The sequence below is a fragment of the Eulemur rufifrons genome, chromosome 16 (assembly GCF_041146395.1).
Source record: "Eulemur rufifrons isolate Redbay chromosome 16, OSU_ERuf_1, whole genome shotgun sequence".
Classification (NCBI taxonomy): Eukaryota; Metazoa; Chordata; class Mammalia; order Primates; family Lemuridae; genus Eulemur; species Eulemur rufifrons.
The window spans coordinates 65973841-65996100 of NC_090998.1; the positions used below are offsets into that span (position 1 = coordinate 65973841).

The following is a 22260-nucleotide window of genomic DNA, read 5'->3' on the forward strand; positions in this document are numbered from 1 at the left end:
TTAGAACTGGGAGGTTGCCCGAGGAGCCCAGCTGAGTTTCAAGATATAAAAGCAACTTTGGGTGCCCCCGTAGCAACCAGGACGTATTAAAGGGCTCGGAGCCGGGCAGCTCCAGGCGCCGCAGAGCTCGCTTTGCCTTCCCTCCTCTCGGGCCCTCCCTCCTCCCGCCCACCCGTTCCCTCCCCCAGCGCTCTCCAGCCTCCGCGCCCAGGGAGCTCCTCGACAGCCTTCCAGGATTATGGAGTTTCTGAGCGAGAAGTTTGCCCTCAAGAGCCCGCCAAGTAAAAACAGTGACTTTTACTTGGGCGCAGGAGGCGCGTTGGAGCACGTTATGGAGACGCTGGACAATGAGTCCTTTTACAGCAAAGCGTCTGCAGGCAAATGCGTGCAGGCCTTCGGGCCCCTGCCCCGCGCCGAGCATCACGTGCGCCTGGAGAGGACCTCGCCCTGTCAGGACAGCAGTGGTGAGTCGCTAGCGCTCGAGTCTGGGCAGCCCTTCGGCAAATCCGAAGTGCGGGACCCGTCGGGATGGGCAGGGAGACAGAAAGGAAGAAAGCGGGGAGCGAGAGAGCTGGAGGGCGGAGGAAGGCAGTGGAACGGCCTGCGCTTTAGGAAGCGGTGTCGCCGCCGCAGCGGACTTTTGCGGGTCAAAGAAAGGCTCCGGCAGCGGGCTGCCTCCGCGCGATTCTCCTTTCGCTGTCGGCTCTTGTCCCAACGGGTCCCGGAGTCTCTCTGTCCTGGACTCTGGAGGAAACTGATACGGCGGTAAATAGAGCGTAATTGAGTCGAGGCAGATCGCTTCCTCTGCGAGCTCGCCGCACAGTCCGGGCGGGAGGAACTGAAATCCATCACAGCTCGTTAGAGTACGTCACTGTCCTCACGAATAAAAAAAATCTGTGGGCTCCTTTAGGTGAAAAACAAACAAAAAACCCAAAACCTTTTTTTATTTAACAAGACATGGTGATATTTTTCACCGTGAAGTTGGAGGATTGCTAGATTATAAATTTGTGTGAATTTGCGATTTCTGCTTTTTTGTGTTTGTAGGACAGCATGAGTTAAATTTTAGTTAACTACCAAATCACTTTAAATACCTTCAGGCAAAGAGTCCCCATATAATCATTCACTCCCAGATTCTGCGTTGTCTATTTTTCCGATTCCACATTAAAAGTCACCTAAGAAGCCTTCGAAATGCTTCTGAATGAAAACTTCAACTTTGAATGCCCAAGTATCTCAAAGTCAAAATGTTATCAAAACAAACCATCTATCTTTTCTATCTTGTAACTCAATACAAACCTATTATATCAGATCGCGACAGCTAAAGTACGTTTACAATTCCAAGAGAACTTTTCCTTATCATTGTATATATTCCACAGTTAAGCTGTAAGGAGCGGGTTGCTTTAAAATAACAAACGAATTAAGTGTGAAATATTTACAACAAGCCTCCCCCCCCCATTTTAATGGAGATTCAAAATCTGGCAAGACTCTGGCTTGTAAAAACTCATTTTCTAAATACTTTGTGCACAAGCTTTAAAAAAAATTCATATTTTACTTATTTTATTCAACGTTGCAGGTTACTTTTGACCTGTAAAAGTAAACCAAAAATAAAGGCGCAAATGATAGAGAATCATCAGTTAGATCGTTTCATTTAGTTAGAAAGACGCGAGCAATTAATTTTTATTATTCATACATTAAATTTGTGGTTTTCTGACTGTTTTTTAGACTTCAGTATCTGTATTTGTGGAATTCTTAGAGACGTGCATAAAGTTATTTGAATTGACAGGACTTTCTTTAATGGTCCTGCAATGTCCTGTGTTGACTGCTCGCTGGACTCAATTGTAATACTTTATTTTAAATAGTCGGGAATCCAAATAAAGGAAGAGAAATAGATGATTTTTGATACTTTATCAATTTTTAAACGAATACCACACTATTTAGGTAAATTTTAATAAAGAAGTATTAAGTAAGATGAACATAGGCAGGAGTCTGCTTAATTTAGGAAGGATTCTGTCTTTCTCCTGAGATGCCCTTAGCCTCTCCGCTGCTTCCCCTCCCCCATCCCTAATTGCCGAAGTTCCCCCTTTAACTTTGCCCACAGAGACAAAACCGTACTGTTAATCAGTCATGGCTCTTCTTTTTATTTAGTTAAACATCACATCTTCCTTGGCATGAAAGCTATTAGGAATGCTTTTTTTAAAATTTATATATTAGCAAATTATAGTTGTGTATATTTATGGGGTACAAAGTAATGTTATGATTTTTTCATACAAAGTAGAATGATTAAATCAACCTAATTAACCCAGCCATCACCTCAAATATTTGACATTTTTTGTGATGAGAATATTTGAGATTTACTCTCTTAGTGACATTGAAATTCACAGTACTTAATTATTAGCTATTTAAGTTATATGGGCATTAAAGTCTAATACATTTGTATCACAATTAAAACAGCTGTAAAATATGTTACGAGGAATAATTTAAAAACAGAAACAAATCAAAAAAGTATGAACATCCATTGGAAATTATTGTTCTGGCTGAATTGACTTAACAATGCCTCCCATTTGATTGTGTGCATCCATTGTATTTGTGTGTGTGTGTGTGTGTGTGTGTGTGGTATTATATGATACATTTTTGTTTTTATATCATACTGCAAGCATGCAGTCAAATCTGAAGGAAATTATTGAAATTAAAACATCCGTTAGCAGAATTCCAGATGCTATCCTATATAATATTTTAAAAGATGTTTTAATTTCTGTGCATTAGTAGAGGGAAAAATAAAGCTTTCCGTCTTAAAACTTATTTCAGAAGTTAAGCAGAAATACAAAATATTTAAGAAAGAGCTACAAGGTGAGTTTTTAAGGTAAAAGAAGCTTACTTACGTCTTATTTTTTCTACAGAAAGCACTTCCAGAAATTGATATGAGATTCATTTCTTCAATTTAGTAGATAACTTTTTGGAAAAAAAAAGGCAAATGCAGACATAAATGTATAGTGAAATAATCAAAATGTTGTGGAAATGATGCCACATCTTAAATCTGTAGTTAATAGGTTTTGCAGGGAGGGGGATGATGACTTTTGGATATTGGTATACAGGTATTTAAAATTGAATGGCTCTTTTCTGAGCCATTTAAGTAGCTTAATTTTGTCTGCTGTGAATAAATATATGACTTATAGTAAGTTAGCTTCATTTTCAAAAATCAAGGACACTTAGTTTTTTTTAAGTCTAGAGCATCTTTTAATTTGATTACATTAATTTGATTATAAATTATATGCAGAAACATTACTTTAATTCTGTAAAATAGAACTGTGAATTTTGGCAAATTATATCAGTTTTATGTGCACATTTTAAAATGGTTTTTAAACCTTTCCTACAATGAATTAATAATTGTATATAATGTGATGATTGACTTAAAACTAGCACAATAAATCATTACCAGACTGATTTCCTGATGCTCTAAATTACTTCTACTTAATTCTTTCATCGAGATGTATTTCACAATCCTGAGAACTGTCGTTTATTTCCCTCTGGTTACAGTGAACTATGGGATCACTAAAGTAGAAGGACAGGCCCTTCACACTGAACTGAATAGAGCTATGGACAACTGTAACAGTCTTCGAATGTCCCCCGTGAAAGGGATGCAAGAGAAGGGAGAACTGGATGAACTTGGGGATAAATGTGACAGTAATGTATCCAGCAGTAAGAAGCGGAGACATCGAACCACCTTCACCAGTTTGCAGCTAGAAGAGCTGGAGAAGGTCTTTCAGAAAACCCATTACCCGGATGTCTATGTCAGAGAACAGCTTGCTCTGAGAACAGAGCTCACTGAGGCCAGGGTCCAGGTAGGAGCCAAATGGAGGCCTTAAGGGGTGGGATTGGAAGAGCAATAGAGTTAGAATAATTGTATACATGCATTTTCCCACAAAGAAACAAAGTGATTCGCCAGCTAAAGATATAGAGCAGTGTAATATACATACATGTAGGTCCGCTAAAATTCCTTTATTCCTTGCAAAGGATTTAACAACTCACACAAAACATAAAACAAAAGGACACCTGAATTATTACATAGACATAAAAATTAACAATCATTTAAAAAGAACAGAATATAACATATCTCTGATTGTAAAAAGCATTTTTTAAAGGGTGAAAAACAAAATTATGGTTATTCATTTAGTAATTGATATATTTGATTTTGTTTTTCTGTTTTATCAGTCATTGAGTTTCTTTTTAGGTTATATACCTCGTATTTGTAAGTTATTTGTATAATAATTCATAGATCTATAATTTTAAAATAAATATGTTTCATTATACTTTATAACGAAACAATCCCATCACCTCCCAACTGTTATATATTCTACAAAATATCTTCACTGTGCATGATTTAAAAAAATCAAATAGCTCATTTACAATTTCCTAGCCCCAGTAGTTGTCAGTATGAGCTATTCCATTGAAATTTTTAAAATCTAGATAGATTATATAGTTTTTGCAAAGGCAATAGAAATAAGGAGCTTAAAATAACTTTTTTGCGTTACTCAATTTTATTTACACATATATTCAAATTATGAAGTTGGATCATTCAGTATACTTAAATTTTTTAATAATTTGAAAAACAAAAATCATACCAGGTAAAATTTTACATTTTAGGTGTATTTTGACTACAATTAGATATTCTTAAACTGTATCTTATCAGTTCCCAAGTAATGAGTTTAAAATGCAACAGTAATTCAAGAGAATGGCGTTTTTCCTTGGTGTGTGTTTTCAATACTCTAGGAAAATTGAATTTTGCCATTCCGATAAACCATTAGAATGGAGAAATGAACAGAATAATGAAAAATTTTGCTCTGAGTGGACTAATAGTATTCCTTCTTAAGATTAAGCTATTGTGAGGCCCTTACATCATTAAAGACAACATCTGGTGGTGCAGGGATAACAAGCAGCAGATTTTTACTTGGGTTTGTGGAAGCAAATAGTTACTTTATCCTAGTTCAGGAAGTAAATATGTAGAAAGTTGATGCTAACGAAGAATTTTAGAATTGTCAAATATTAACACCAGTCCCACATGTGTGGTGTTTTTTTGGTCTGTATCTATTTAAATTAGTTATACTTGTAACCATAGAAAAATAAGTTTACACACAGAGTGATCAGCTGTGTGCAATGCATGTTTTTCCCTTAACATTTCATCAAGTTCTGATTAATTTTTGTCTAAGAACATGCAGAGAGAGCCAACCTGAACCTAATTTACTAAGGTTGTTCTCTTTCCTGCTTTTCACATGAGAGTGGTAATTGGCACTCATTTTAAGGAGATTGTCAAGGTCTTTTTGTCATTGGAAAAAAAAACCCTCATTATTATATTCTCTTAGTATGTTCCTGGTCTGTGGAGACAGCAAAAAAATATGATTTGTTTTGTTTTGTTTGGTTGTTGTCTTGAGCCCTGGGTGTAATGGATAATATACATTTACCGGAATTGTACAAAAACCATAATGAACAGATAGCTCTCTTTGTCTTATTTTAGTCGCTGAAAACTCTTCTAAGTGCCATGTTGCCAAAATTGTGAAGGTAAAGATACAGAAGATTAGAACTGAGTATGTAAAAGAGTAAAAATTTCAAGTAAATTTTAATGAAAGGCTTTTTACAACTTGCATCTTTATATTTTATTTCTAGCTTCTTTCCTAAATACTTTATATTCCAAACATAGTTGTATAAGGAGACTGAAGAGACTCCCAAAAGCTGCTCATGTAATGTTCACTAAACAATATCAAAATATACATATTGAATATAATTTTCTGTGTCTCCCTCTAATACAGTAAAATACTAAAATGAAGATTTTGGAGTGCTACAAGTATATATTAATGAATATTTAACCCTCTGAGGAAGATGGTTCTTATGATAAATATTTCTAATAGATAATTAGAGAAATTGTGGAAGACAGCTTAGTGACTCGGTAGTGGCCACGTTAACTCATAGACTTTCTTGATACTTGCTTCTATCTGCCCTGTTTCTGTCATTACTTATGTTACCTGTGTTTTAAATTAGAGAAATGATTGTGAAAATATCTAAGTATTTGCCATAAAAGAAAATAAATAAGTAGCATAATGTATGTGATAAGCATATTTATGTATTTTGAAACCATATTTCAACTTTAAATGACTCTATTTTACCTATCATCTTTATCTTGCTCAATATAATGTGCAATCTTTTTTTTTCTGTTTCTAAATAATCATGATATTCCCGCTGCTGCCCATGTCTTAGATATAGTCTTTATGTTTAAATTTTTATAAAATTATCTTACAAGATTATAAGCATGAGTACAACCCAGACAAGTCTTCACTTTGTGACGTTTTAAATATAATTTTTTTAATAGACACATATTGATTTGGTTACAGATTGGCTGGGTTAATATCTAGCATAAATGTCTCAAGACTTGCAGCATTCTCTTAGAGGAGGATTATCTGTGATTATGTGGAGATACAAGGAGTCTTCAAGATCACATCATCTAATTCCTTTTTATTTTCCATAAATGTAAAAACAGAGGCTCAGACATATCAAATAAGTTTGCCGAAAGTCTCCTGGCTCTTTCTGTTAAATTATATTGCCTGATGGACATATTGCTTATCAGAATATAAGAGAAAGTAAATTTGTGGATCCTTTTCTGACATAAAGAAATTCCTTTATTAGTGATTTTGTTGACCTCATTTACCTTTCTGGTTTGAAGTCTTTTAACCTCGTATTTGCTTTATCAATTATTTCTTAACAAAAATTTTACTTTTTTTAAAAAAATTAGGTCTGGTTTCAAAATCGAAGGGCCAAGTGGAGGAAAAGGGAACGTTATGGTCAAATACAACAAGCTAAAAGCCATTTCGCTGCCACCTATGATATATCAGTTTTGCCAAGGACGGACAGCTACCCACAGGTATGGCAAACTATACAGACTGCTGATCAAGAAAAGTAGATGTGATTATATATTCTTAAAATGGTTAGCATAGGCTTTATGATATTTAATATGATAATCAAGAATGAAAATTTAACCTACAGAAGACTTTTTCCATGTTTGATAAATTTTTATTTTACTAAATTCTTTTTCTTACTATTTTCTTTTTGTCATTCATTTAAAAATATTTCAGGGTCTTATCCGTTTGAATTTTGTTGTACATTGCAACAAATGAAATAGCATCATTTACTGCTACAAGTCTTTTAATTATTCAGACTATCTTCCTTTGTTAACTTTTAAAAATACTGTAAATAAAGGATTGCCTGGCATGCAATCTCTGTTTTTATGAACTACACTAAAACCTGGTGTCAGATGTGGCTTACGCCCTCAGTTCCACTTAAATATATCTCTCTTCTCCTCTGCTGTCTTTTCAGATTTGAAGTTGCTTATTGCTTCCAGGGCACATTTGGTCCTTTATGACTTAAAACAGAGAGTTAGTACTAGACATGATATTAAAAATTAATCATGTATATAAAACACTTCCCTTTTTAATGAAAGCTCTCTAACTTCATTTCAAAAAGTGTTAGAAATTCTTTTTCTTCTCATTTTTCCTTTTTCATTTAGAGTATCTATTTTTTCTCTTTCATACTTTGTAATATATATATAAATAAAATATGTTTTTCTTTCTAATTTATTTTGTATTGCTTTTTCCTATCATTACTAAACAATGATATTCAGAAATGTATTTGATACATGAAAGAACACCTGTAGTATTAAGAAACAAGCCATGCATTAATTTGTTCTTTGTTATTAATGATATGCATTGCTAGAGACCACTGTGAAAACACATATGAAACACATATGCTGGGGGAATACCTTGCTAGTTCGGTAACTAGATCATCTCAGCCCCCAACTTAAGAGTATTCATCTCTTTCAAACGGTAAACAAGTGTGAGTGTAAATTCAGTCCTTTCATATTGTTCTTTTCTTTGTGTTCTTATGCCTTTTGGGAACTTCACTCCTCCAGATTAATCTGCCAAATTCATTAATGTAATATTATATGTTAAAAGGAGCCTAAGAGGTTACATTGTTGAACGGCTTCATTTTAGAAGTTATGAAAGCAGGCTCAGTTGCCTGAAGGAGTTGGTTCATGATCATACATGTGGTTCCTTACAGGGCTGTCTACAAAGGTCTGCTACAGCTAAGCCTTTTTCCCCAGGGATTTGCTAGAAGACCAATGTTATATATACCTTTTGAATAAATGCTCCATACCTATCTGTCATCAGAAGAATCTTGCTTCTCTTTTACCTTACATATATTACCTTATGTTTTTTCCTATTTAAAAGCATGAATATACTTGGTAACTTACCATCACAGGGCTGGTGAAATTTTGTTCACCAGATATTTTTAAGTACTTTAGTTGAGCTCTAAACAAAATTCTACAAGAATGTGTACTCTCTAGGCCACAAGTGCTATGAGCACAGGGACTGCAGTGTCTTAATAGTTGTTAATGCTGCTGTGACCCCTACTATATGTCCAGCACTGTTCTAAACAGGTTACATATATTATCTCATTTAATCCTCACAACAACCTTATGTGGTAGGTGTTATTAATTATCTCCATTTCTCATATGAGGAAACTGAGGGACAGAGAGGTGAAGTATTTACTCATTTTTACTAGTGGTGAAGCCTGGATTTGAATGGAGGCAATTTGGCTCCCACATGAAAAATCTTAACTCTTACAATAGACTATCTCTCCAGGTGAATATATTTAAATGATTGCGTGATTAATAAATCAGTACCAAAGAAGCATAAGGATTAAGTTGCATTATTTAAGTCTACAGCTTAGTTTAGGGGAGCAGGAACGTGTACACACAACCAGTGAAATAATAATAACAATAGAGATAGAATATACTTTATATTATTTTCAACTACTTAACTGTGTTGACTTTAGATATAATAAAGTAACAAATTATGAACATTTTTCAAATGGACTTTAAACAATCTTACAAAGTTTATCCCACAACACATGGCTATGATGTATGTTTTTTTGCATCAAATTCTTTCAATCTTCATTCCTTTCCTTTTAAACCCCACTTTTGTCTGTTTTTCACTTCTCTGTCCCTGGCTATTGGTTGCTGTATCTTTAACTACTCTTTCTCCTTTAGTATAGAGTAAAGCATTCAGAATAGGGACTGGTGCCAATTAAGATCTGTATAAAGACTTAATGTGCCTTAGTATCCCCTAACCAGCCATCCTTTTTTTCAAGGATTATCTCGACATTGTATTATTGTTCCTCAAAGCTTTAGATATTATCAATATTATCAAAATCAGGTAACATAGGCACTAAATCAGAAAAGAAAATGATGCATCAAATTATACATTTGATATCTTTTTCACTCCAACAAAAGATCACTTAAAAATTTCCCACCACAAATCATAGAATTTTTATTTACTAATTCTCCCTGTGGCTTCTCCATATTTTGTGTACATTGGTTATACCACGTCATAATTTAAGTATGGGAACACAGAGGACATATATTGAAATTATTTTGACAGTGCAATTCATGAATAGTAATAAAAATTAAAACTATAAACCACATAGTACTTTTCTGTACTGGCAAGTCATTTAATGTTTTGTTGTCAAAAATTCTGAAATCAAGTTTCTCCAGCTCCCCACTGTAGGTATTAGATAAAGCCAGGGAAGATTTCATTTTAGCTTAAAAATATGTGGTAGACTTTTTTCGTTTCTTTAAAAAAAAATAATGAGGCCAAGACCATGTCTCCCGAGATTTAGCCTAAAGGAAACTTTCTTTTTATCATGCCTTTAAAATAGAAACTTATAATGGGAGGAATAGGAACAGAAATAAAATCCAACAACTAAATGCAATAATACATTGAATTGGATTACTGTTACAAATTACAGGAAAAAATTATTAACTATAGAAAAGTTGGAAAGTAGAAAATGTTGGTGGCAGGATAAATAGTTAACAATTTGGCAGGAAAGCAAAAACACACATAAAAATACATGAAAAACAGAGATGGTTTAGAAAACGATCTCCTAAATCTTGCTCAGTGTGGATAATCATCTTACCTGGCATAAAGGTATCTCTATATAATATATAATATGTTAATTTATGAATAGTAATGAGTACTTTCTGAAATGTTCTAATAAATATGTTCTTTCAACTGGTCTTCATTACACTGTAGTAACAACAGCTGTAACACTAAACATAATAACTAATATTTGGAGCCATATTTAAAGCCAGACACTGTTCTTCCTTCTTATAACCATTAACTCATTTAATTTGAGCCCAAGTTTTCTTAGTTCAGGAGCCCACAGCTTTTTATGTAACATTATCTTCTTTATCTCCTTCGTTCATCATTGAGCAATGAAATAATACAATTTTGATCTAAAACATCACATCACTTTGGAAAGCAAAAATGCTTCCATTTTTAATATTTATAAATAATCATATAGAACATTTAAAAAGCATGAATACCTCATAGATTGTTTTAAGATATTGTTTTTCTTAAGCTTGCTCATATTTGCTAGCAAACACGAGTAAAGAAAGTGAGAGATGTAATGTTCATAGTGATATACTTCAAGGTGTAGTATATTTTGATGTACTGAAAATAGTATCTTTCTTTAAAAGTCCTTAATTTTGGCCCAAAATATCAGTTACCGTTTTGCAGTGGTATGCTAAATACTATGATTTAATTTAAACTATTCCATGTTCTTTAAGATGTGACATTTTTAAAAACAGTTTCACTGCTTGTGCTGAATCTTTCCTCTATCTTGAATTCCCCTCCATCACCTAAACCATATTTCCTCCATAAAGCCTCTGAAATCTGCCCCCCGTGAGCACATCACTTTTTCACTGACATGCTGCTGGGCTGTATAAAAGGTCTGACTCTCCGTTTACAATGTGAAATATTTAAAAAGATGTTCCATTTCTTAGTCACCTTTATATCACCACAATATTCAGCTAATTACATAGACACCGAATAGATATGAATAAAAGTACTGGTTGGTTTCAATATGTACTCAGTAGTACATTATAAGGCAAAAAAACACAATTACTTTTCAGTACAATAGCTGGTTTCTGAATCTCTGTTATCAACCGATTTTGTGGTCTTAAGCAATTAACTTTTTCTTAACTCTGTTAACAAGAATAGAAAGATTTTACAGACCCCTTTACAGACCCCCTTAATATTTTTTGTTCCAAAGTTATTTCCATTTCAGTAACAAATATATGCCGTGTAGTATTTAGGCATTGGGGATATATGAACGATCAAGACAAAATCCCCTGCTTTGTAGAGAGATTACAAACTAGGTGATATTTGTACTAAATTCTGCAAATACTTCTTGGTGCAAACTAGACCCAACAAACCAAATAATTCTGTCCTTGTAATTAAAAAGCAAGCAAGGGTCTGTTGATCTTAGAGACAAACTTGTTTATTATTTGGCAAAACCAATGCATTTTAAAAATAATTATTTTAGTGAATAAAATATTTTAAGGTATAAGTATTTTCTGTAGCATTATAGCCATCCTTTATTTCTAACAAGGAACATTATTTTTATGTTCTTAGGTTTGGTTTGGAGTCCATGAGCATTAACTTTATCATGTACTATATAGATTACTTTGGGTAAATACCTTAACTTCCTGATCTTTAGATTCTTTATTTATGAAATGGAGATATCGTTGGTCCTGGTGTTGGTGATGTTGATAGTGTAGATGATAGGGTTTATGATGATGATGATGGTGGTGGTTGTGGTTTTCTGCTTTCGTGGGATTAAATTGATTTCTAAAAAGGAAAGCCCTGTGTTTCTATATATGGAGTTAAATCCTGGAATTCGGGTAGAGCCAGGGACCATGGGTTTCACAGTCAGGGAGTCATGGATTCAGATTCTGGCTTGCTGACCTTTGGCTAATGAATTAATCTCTAGGAACATTTCTCCTCATTTGTAAAATAGTGATAAAAGTTCATATGATGTTTGTGAATGTTAAAATAGTTTATGTAAAGTACTTAGGACATTCCCTAGTACATAATGTGTGCTCAGCAAATAGTAGGAATTTTATTATATACCCTTTAGTCATTATTAATTTTGTTCTACAGTACCTTCTTCCCTATGTGGCTACATGGTTTACAAGTACTCTTATAATGTAGCAGTTAAGCTAATCCAATCTGTAAGTAAATTTACTATTTAAGGATCTAACAAAAGATCAAATTCAGTTAAATATCCTTTCCTCTTTAAATTAGGACAACAAAATATGGCAACTTTAGGAAAGTTTGAGTATATTTTCAATTCACCAGAATTATTTTCTCCCAAAGAAAATATTTTCATTAAAAATTACAGTGAAAGGGATGAAGTTTTTTTTTCCCACAAAATTTTGAGTGAGGTTTTCCTTAGTATTGTATAGTGAGAACAATCACTAAATCTATGTTTACCAAATGTACAAAGGGACCCACACAGTATCTTACTTTCTGTTGTTTCATTGATGACTTTACAAAAAAACCTGGAGTTTGAACATACCAAGAGGTAAATTCAAGTTATAGGTAATCTATAGTCATTTTCATAATTTAAAGCATGGATTACAGCTGTATAATATTTCTAGTTTAACACATTTTAATTTGACTATTGTAATTATACTGTTTTTTAAAATGAAATTCTAGTTTTTATATAATAGTGATTGTGAAGGTATTGTTCACCCTACCTTTATTTTATCACTACTTTCTGCACTAATCTTGAAGTTTACCTTCACTTAAGCTAAATAAGGAATATGGAACTTGTTTCCTTCAACCTCTAAGGTTTAACATTTTAAAGGCTTCTGGAGCAATTTTTACCTTTGGGGAAAGTATCACATTGTTATATAATTATTTCTATTTTTTTCACAAATATTTGAAGCAAACAAATAACCAAAATCTTTAAAAAAAATGTTAATAATATAGCTATAATTGTATATTACGTAATGAATATTTTTACCTCTGGGAAACAACCAATGAGATGGTCATATAATGATACAGTGAAACTTCTCTTATGAATGAAGGAACAAAAAATGTTGCCATAATTAGGACAACAAATCATATTGCTATTGCACAATTTATCACTGATTGTAAACACAAATATTTAAAGTCATAGGAGAAATATAATGATGGTTCGTTTCACTAAATAAATGTAGTTTTTACAGTGGATAAAGCTGCTGATTTAATTAAATCTATAGAGTTTATGTAAATATGTGTAAAGTATTTAATATATGTGTGTATATATATTAAAAATAAGTTATGTGTAGCATGAGACAAATTTCGTCAGTATCTATTAGGTGGAAAGTGCAGCTAGCTACAAACAGTGAATATTTTTGTTTTTATTCTGTTGAAATATTTAATTTTTAATTAAAATTTTAATTTTTATTTTGTTGAAATACAAAAACTTTAAAGAGACAAAGACTATCATCCAAAAAAAGTGAAGTAGATTATGAAAATAATTAAGCTTATTTTTTGAAAAACGTAATATTCTGATTTCACTGGACATAGTAACAGCTTTTTTTTTCTTTTTTGGCTTTTAATAAGTGACCACTGTAAAATCATTGAATTTAACTGAACTGGACATAAGATTTTTTATTTTATGAGGAAAGTAAACCAATAATTCGAATAGGTTACCAAAATAAATAAGACAAAAGTAAAAATAAATTTTTGCAGAGTGCCAATGTTAGCTTATACATATAAAAACTATATTACAAGAGAATAGAGAAGAACAAAGCAGGAAATTAAGCCATCGAAGCCTGGGAGTCTATGAAAATAAATCCATGATTTAAAATATGCAGTTTACACTGTTATTGTTAGTGTGAACCTTATGATACACTTTAATCCAGAATTATATGCATGCCATATTTATTAAGTCTCATATTTCTATGGGTTTTATTTTTTATTTGAAATCAGGGACATTAAACAGGTAAATTTTTGTACAAACTCCTGGTTGATTTTAAAATCACAAAAGTAAAATTTCAACTTTGTAGTTAATACAGATAGAAGATGAGTAAAATCAGTAGCTTTACTCAGGTTTTTAAGAATAAACTCAAAGCTCATATGTGACCCCAAGTGTGCAAATTAAAGTATTTGCATATTTGATTTATAAGTTATTTACGTATAAGGAAAAATGTAATTTACAAATGTACATTTTATCTTTGTTATAATTGTGAATTTTGTTTTAATCGGGCAATTGTATCACTAAAAATGAATCAGGCACTAGTGAACCATCAACAGCTGTCATGAATGTATTAAAATACATGAAAAATAATGCAACAAATGTTTGGAAAACATATCCTATGATCATTGTTGCTTGATAATAATAAATATCAAACCTAGGTGCTATTATTTTAGTCCCTCCTTAAATGGGTTGATTTGAAATGTTTCATTTTAAAGTATATATGGTAAGATTTCCCATAAACCTTATTTTTAACACTCATAATTACTATAAAATTTAAGAATACAGCCAACACTAAAGAAAAAAAAACTGTCCTTAACATTCTTGTATCTTAGACTTGGAGCATCTTTCAGATATTATTTGAATAATAAAAAATTTAAATACATTTATATAATGTTATTCTTAAAATTTCCAGACATTAACATTTCTTATGAAACATAGCGTTTTTAATTTTTGCTCTCACAGGAGATAGACACTTTTATTTTTCTGTTTAAGCAGCTTTCTTCTTAGATTATCAGTCTCATATGAGTGTTTCATTTAATAGTGATTTGTTTAAAGGCACTCTTATTTGTTCTAAATCCTTGTATACATTTCTAAAATGGAATTTTATTAAAAAATCAAAGTGGCAATCAATAATATATGATATTTTTCTGATGAATAAATAATTTCTAATCACTTTAGTTTTATAATACTGTATATTGAAAAAATAAACTTTTGGCGTTTTTGAAACATAAATTGATTCCTAAAATCTTAATATTTTATGTGGCATCTTAAGTTGATTTTGGTGAAAATTAGACCTAATGAGTAGGTGCTGATGAAAAGGTGCCCTCACTTTAATCTAGGTAATACCTAAAACATACTCAGATTGATTTTTTTCACTGCCTAATTAATTCAAGTTGGATTTTTTTTTCAAGTAGCAAAATCTCAGTATGTGTTCATAACTGGTAACAAATTCAATATTTAGAGATACACTTTTACTCTTTCTCCCTGACAGCAACTTACTGATGTAGTAACTAGAAAAGTTAATGGGATCCTAAAGTTAGCCAACAGCTAAAAATACCTGCAAGTTAGTAAACATATGATTCTCATTAATATTTTGTCGCCCTAAATTTTAAAGGAAGGGACATGTTAGTGAAGTATGTAATGGTCTCTTAAAAAATATAACTGCTTTTGTAGTAACCAATGTTTTCCTTTTAAAGAGATCATATAAAAAATCTGGTAAATTAAATTACATAGTGATAATGTGCTAATAAATTTGTATAGTAACTATTGAATAATATACAGAAAAGTCAATAAATGTAAACATTCTGTCAAAAAGGAAAACCAGAATCAACTTTTAGATTTTAATAAAGAAGGTATTGCTAAAACATCATCACAAGTACCTCTTTGTGAATCCCTGATCTCCGTCTTTTAAAGTACTTTTTAACTCCCACAGGGAAGTATGTGAGCATGCAATGTGAGGGTAGAATGTGCACATGGTATGTGTTTGTGTATGTGTTAATGAAAATAATTTTTACAGATGTTGGTGGCAGGAGATAGGAACAGTCTATATATAGAGGAAACAAAGGGTTAAACTTAGTAGAAAAATATTATTTAGTTATTTTGGAGATGCTTTAAAATTAAGGGAAGATTGTTTTATATTTTCATGTTGTTCAGCATTTCTATTAAATTTCATAGGTTAGTATCTTCTAAGTAGCACTAACATTAGGATATAGAAGATAAAATGCTGCCATTAAACTATTTGATTTTCTTTTTTACATCATGTTACCTTACAAGTAATGCAAAAACTAACAAACTCACTTTCCTTTTAAGATATTTTTTTAAAGTATTAGAAATTACTGATAAAATCAGTAAATAAATCAGAAACATAAACCAGATTTAGAATATTAAAATCTACTTTGTAGTTTTATTTACAAAGAATACATCCATATCAAGTTTCTAAGGTAAATGAGACATATAATTTCCTATTTGTAATTTACAGTATTACTTCAGTTTATCACAAATACATATCCACACTGAAGAACTGTTAATAGACATGTATATGTTTATATACATATTTATATGTTTACTCCTCTCCTTCCTCTCTATTGCTTTGAATTCCTTGGAAGAAAAATGAACATTAAATAAATTGGGTTTCAGTTTGGAATGAATCAGACAAAAAAAACAACTTTCCTCCAAAATCCTAAAGTTGTGGTACAATTGTTAACTTTTTATTTGGTTAGAAAAACATTAAGGGGCAAATGTTCAAAGTGGAGTGTAGTCAGCTGAACTTCCATTCATGCTAATGGGAGGCAGTTGGCTAAGTTCCCTGGACAATGCTTTGAACATACCCCCAGAATTTTAAAAAAACGTTGCAAAGCACATTAAAACATGAAATATTTTTAGGTTCTCCACTCCTTTTAAACACAACAAAGAAAAAAACATGTAAAGGCAAGCAGTCTTTCTCTTTTCTTTTAAACACATGCAAGAAGGATATGGGCATTATTTAATAATGCTTCTGGTTGTAAAGCCCTTGCATATTGGAAAGTTAGAAGCCTACAAAAACACCCCCAAAATCATTTGGTGCCGGGTACAGCCATTGTAGTATCTATGGAATAGTCTAAAAAAGAATGAATTCTTTCAGTCCAAAATTTAACAACAAATGTATTTTTTCTTTTAAAGAGTCAGAGTGAGATTTTGATGGGCTTTTTGGTTGACAAATAAATAATATACACTTTTAGAGAAGGTGACTTACAGATTTCAGCATGTAGCTTAAAAATGACCACCTAAATGCGAATAAATTGGTAGAGGGATGAAGGAGCAGAGTAAGCCCACCTTGACTGCAGTAGATTTAGTCAGCTACAAGCTAAAACAACTTTGTTGTTTAATCAAATATTGCCTTCAGATATTAACAGAAGTAGATGGTCTAGAACAAAGATGGTATCTGCCAGGTTTTCCCTACAGTGATCAGATGATATCTAGTGCATGATATTCTGTCATTGATGCTATATATTGATAAGGGTGAAGGGTGTTGACAATGTCAAACATATCCAGAGGCAAAAAATGTGACCAGAACGATAGAGTCTGGAATGGTTCAAGGGACTTCAGATGTTTACCTGGAGTAAAAAGACTTGGGGATTGTGTCTCAGTTGCCTGATCACATTTTTAAGATTTTTACATGTAAGAGGGTGAGACTTATTTTGTGTCATTTTAAGGAACATAAACAGAAGCCATAGGTAAAGGAAGATAACAGCTCACTTGCACAGAGCTCTCCAAAATAAAAAAGGAATGTTTTTTAAACAGATGAGCTTCTTCTTGTAGGACGTAAACCAAATTAAGGTGTATAAGAACTTTTCACATTTGAAAGGAATTTGGGCACCAATAGTATTTCCTAATTTCAGTTGATTTTCAGACTTGTACATGTGTATATTATATTATTACCATTATTTTAATACAAATCCCTTGAGCCACACCCTATGTTAAATGAATCAGCATCTCCAAGGAGATGCATCTATGGTGGATACAAAGTGCTTAGGTAAATTTTAAAACTGCCTAGGTAAATACAGCCAGGAAGGCCTAGGAATGTAATTTTCATGATTTCTGTTAAGATTGTCGAGTATGGTGATTCTAGAGTTCAACTCATTGAACAAAATTTAGATATATTTGCGTAAGTTGTCCATAAAATTTTGGTTACACCTACAAGATGGATCAGTCCAGATTTTCTTTTTTTAGAGATTTGTCAATCACTTGATAAATTTTTATTAAGGACTTACCTTATACCGTGTTGGCCCAAGGAGGAAGAAACAGTTATGAGCAATAATCATGGATTTTTCTTTCACAGAGTAGAGCTTATGAACCCCCAACAAGTTGGGCTTATGAATAAATAAATAAGCAATTTCAACTCATAAAACTAGTTATGTTATTACAACTCTACCATTAGAATTATGCAATTTGGAGTGAGGTTTTTCAGCTTTCTGTTCTATAGTTTTACCTTCCTCAAAATAGGGATGGTAAAAGCACACAATGTTTAGTGTATTGAAACAATTAAAAGTGATCATAATGTGTTTAACATAATGCCTGGCACATGGTAATTAATTGATAACCCTTAGCTATCATGAGCATGATCTTGATCATCATCAAATGTTTAAATGTCCAGAGGGAGTGCTTCAGAGGAAGTCAGATCAAAATTTACCAGGGATGTTATCTTTTATGATTTCTATCTAAACTTTCAATGTGGGAACCAACAAGATCCCTAAAGTCAAATGAAGATGTGTCAGAAATTTAAAAATGAAAGACAGACAGGATGGGGGTGTGGAGAGGAAGTGACAGACATCATGGAAACAGGATATATCCGTAACAATCTGTGAGAGTATCTTTACCCATGGAAATAAATGACAGTGTCTTCAAAATACTTGGGTATCTTCTCAAGCCCAACTAAAATACTGCTATAATAATTTGCTTTACCAATCTGTTCTGCTCAGAAAACACGTCCATATGTTAGCTATTCTTTGATCAAAAGTAATGCATTTAACATACTTGATTGTGTCCAAATAAGTAGTTTTGATCAAGCTAAAATTATTTGCCTATATCATGGACTCTGGAGAATTTTTTTCAATTTATAGGTAGATTAATGTTAATTCTTTTAGGGAGAAAATGTTTTTTTAATTTACATTCATGGATTACCTTCCTTGCCCTTAACTTTACTTTCCCTTTTTTACCTAGTTGGTAAATATATTTCTGTGCATCTGGAATATGAGAGGATTATTTTAATAACAAATTCTAGCAACAGTATATATAAATTGAGAAATCCTTTAACAAACAAAATGTAAATAATCTTTCTCCTTCACTGTCTTGTCCTTCGTTATTTTTTTAAAACTAAGCAAGCAAGTTCACTTTCATTTCTGAAAGCTCTTTTGTCGAACATGTGACTGTGGTTTTTGCAGTGTAGCACAGTGTTTGATTGATTGTCAGACGAAAATCACCCAGATTAAGTTAGAAGGGCTAGTTTGACAGAGTAATGACATTAACAGCCTTCTTGTTGGTTTGAGATACATAACTCAGCAATCACTGGTACCAATCATTATATTTTGGCTAAAGTGTAATACATAGAGTGAGCCAAAATTAAAATGGCATGGCTTTTGAGGATTTACAGATTAATAAGATATGCAAATCGTGTATGCCTAAAGATATATAGATCTCTCTCCATCTCTCTGCCTCTGTCTCTCTTTTGCTCTCTCTCTCCCTCTCTATGTGTGTGTGTGTATATTTAACAAATTTAAAGCAGATTATGTATATTTATATAAGGAACTATGTTTTAAGACAACACAGATATAGCATCTTGCCAATCAGTGAAGCCCTACCTAGGACTCAAAATTAGTTTTTAAGGTTTTCCTTTATATGGTTAATTGATCCTTTCTTGAGTTACAGAGTAACTTCTCTACCATTGTGACCTAGAAGATTTATTAACATATTTTCTACTATTATTTGAGAATAAGTTGTCATAGAAAGTAAGATGCAAGCATGGGTGTTGTAAGACTGCATCAGAGGTTATATGTAGTAGCCGGGAATCTTTATGTAAAAATAAATATGGGAAATCATATGTGTTGTAATCATTGATGATTCTGTTCTTAGTATCATGACTTAAAAAGATAAGAAAGCTGGATGTGAACATGTATATTGCTGCTGTATTCTAGTTCAGATGTTCAAATGTATCATAATAGTGTTGAAAAAAGCATACAATTTTATTACATCTTCAAAGGCTGCAACTCTGCATTGCTATGCCATGCAACATTTTCCTTTTTCATTTTCCCCAGTTCCTGCCGTTTGTCATGATTTTCTCTGTGCTTCCCAGTAATGCATGTGATTACTGTTTTTTTCTTGTTTAAATAGCTTGTCTACTAAGATTGGAATACTTCCTATTTAAAACTCACATTACATAAATTCTACTTACTGTTTCTTTTACAGGCTAATAACTTTAGAGAAATTTGTGCTTGTTGGTAATATTGCATTGAATTGTTTTCTGTAGAGTGTGAATAATATGAAATGAAAAATTTTTAGATGCAAATGATCATGCAGCTTTTCCTCTTATGTGTCATATCTTTAATTATACTCATATGATATTTTTGCTAATATTTGCATAATTTTTCATCTGTGCTTCTATTATTTGGTAATGACCCATGTTTTAGAATGCCAAGTTTGTTTTACATGTCACATGTCTGTTTCAAATTCACTATATGATATATAAATCATAAAGTTTTAAATATGTATATATTTCTCATATCTCAGAGCTATTTCTTCAAGACCATAGGATACAAAAAGTACTGAGAGGGCCAAAATTTTCTAGAATGTGTTTGATCAAAAATATCTTTACAGAACAATCTATTATCAGCAATGGTTTCCAACAAAAACTGCCCGAGCAAGAGTCTGACTTAAGAAGTTTAAAAAAAAATGCGTTTGTTTTATTTTGTTTAGAAATATGAAGACTATCTTTAAACTTAAGACCATATTTTAACCGCTCTTCTAAACATATGAATTGATTATTAATTATGACTAAATGTTCCAAATTCATTTAAAAATCATGACTATAAAAAGAATACTCAAGTAATTGACATGTTTGAACATATTTTATGTGGCCAAGTATATGGGTTTCTGTGATCTATTACAGTATAACAAACTGGAAGAATCTCTCAAATAATTATTTCTCAGTCATTGTTTTATGTACTTAGAATGTATTCACAGACCACCCAATAGAGACAAACAATGAATAGTTAACCAAATTTAGTAAATGTGACTTAACAAAAGTAAGAGAACAAAAATGAGAATGTGTAAATGTAATATTTGTTGTTTTATATATTCCAGATTCAGAACAATTTGTGGGCGGGAAATGCAAGTGGTGGTTCTGTGGTAACTTCGTGCATGTTACCACGTGACACTTCCTCCTGTATGACACCTTATTCTCACTCACCTCGGACAGATTCCAGTTACACAGGGTTTTCCAACCACCAGAACCAGTTCAGCCATGTGCCCCTCAACAATTTTTTCACTGACTCTCTTCTTTCTGGGGCTACCAATGGACATGCATTTGAAACAAAGCCAGAGTTTGAAAGGAGGTCTTCCAGCATCGCAGTTCTTCGAATGAAAGCCAAGGAGCACACCGCCAATATTTCATGGGCCATGTAACATACAGTACTCTTTTATTTTTCTTTTAATAGCAAAGTAAAACATTCTTATTTTTCATATTTAAAGGATACCACAATAAGCTGCTGTGTGTGGAATTGCTAAAGGTCAAGATATTCAGTAAGACCAGCTTAAATGAATAGTTGTTATTTAACATTAAAATCTGAGAATGAACCTCTGAAAAGACGAAATAGGTTTACCATGCACCAGTCTCCACAAAACTCTGTTTTACTAGTAAGATTTTTTTTTCTATCGTACAAGTGAATGAAATATGATCATGCAACTTCTTAAAAGAATAAATGTATTAAACAAATTCCTCTGTTATAGATTGATTTATGTTACTTCTGTATAACAAGAAATCCCTTGTAAAATAATACTTGATAAAGGAAGAAATGCACTGGGGAAAATGTCAAGATACCAAAGCTGTCAGGTAAATATTGAACCAGGGTGTTTTGGGGAGTTAACTGCCATTTCTGGCTCCAAGAAGCAATGGGCATATCCCTTGTTGCTGAGAATTTATTTTCAAGCCTCAAAAGATTTTTTTTTTTTTTTTTTAACCTCTAGATGTTTTAGTGAATTTCCACTCTGTGGGAAAAAAGTTCGTGTAAAATGACCAGCGTTTGCATGAAATATTTGGGAATAGTTTCCTGAAATAATGTGGCTAAAGGAGATAATTGAAATATTCCAGTGTGATTTAAACTATAGTCATGAGGACACTTTTTGTAAATGCCATCTTTTTATCAAAAAGCCAGCATGGGCTCAGTGATTTAGTTATGGCAAATGAGAAAAACGGTACAAAACTTGTTGCTACTCTTAAAGTTTTTTTGATTAAACTGTATACACAAACATCTAATAAATACTACACTAAAATTAACATTTTTAATTAAATGAGCAGTGAATAGGAATTCATTTTGAGGATTATAAGCATGCTCACATGTGTAAGTGTTTGTGTTTTGACATATTATGTCTTAAGCATTT

General features: G+C 32.4%; 1 protein-coding gene across 1 annotated transcript; it reads left to right on the top strand.

The window, feature by feature from the left end:
- Positions 1-200: 200 nt before the first annotated feature.
- On the top strand, positions 201-21595 carry ALX1 (ALX homeobox 1). The gene is made up of 4 exons (XM_069491199.1): positions 201-464; positions 3532-3836; positions 6776-6904; positions 20965-21595. The coding sequence occupies exons 1-4, from the start codon at positions 239-241 to the stop codon at positions 21283-21285; spliced, it is 981 nt and encodes a 326-aa protein (XP_069347300.1). The 5' UTR covers positions 201-238; the 3' UTR covers positions 21286-21595.
- Positions 21596-22260: the final 665 nt, after the last annotated feature.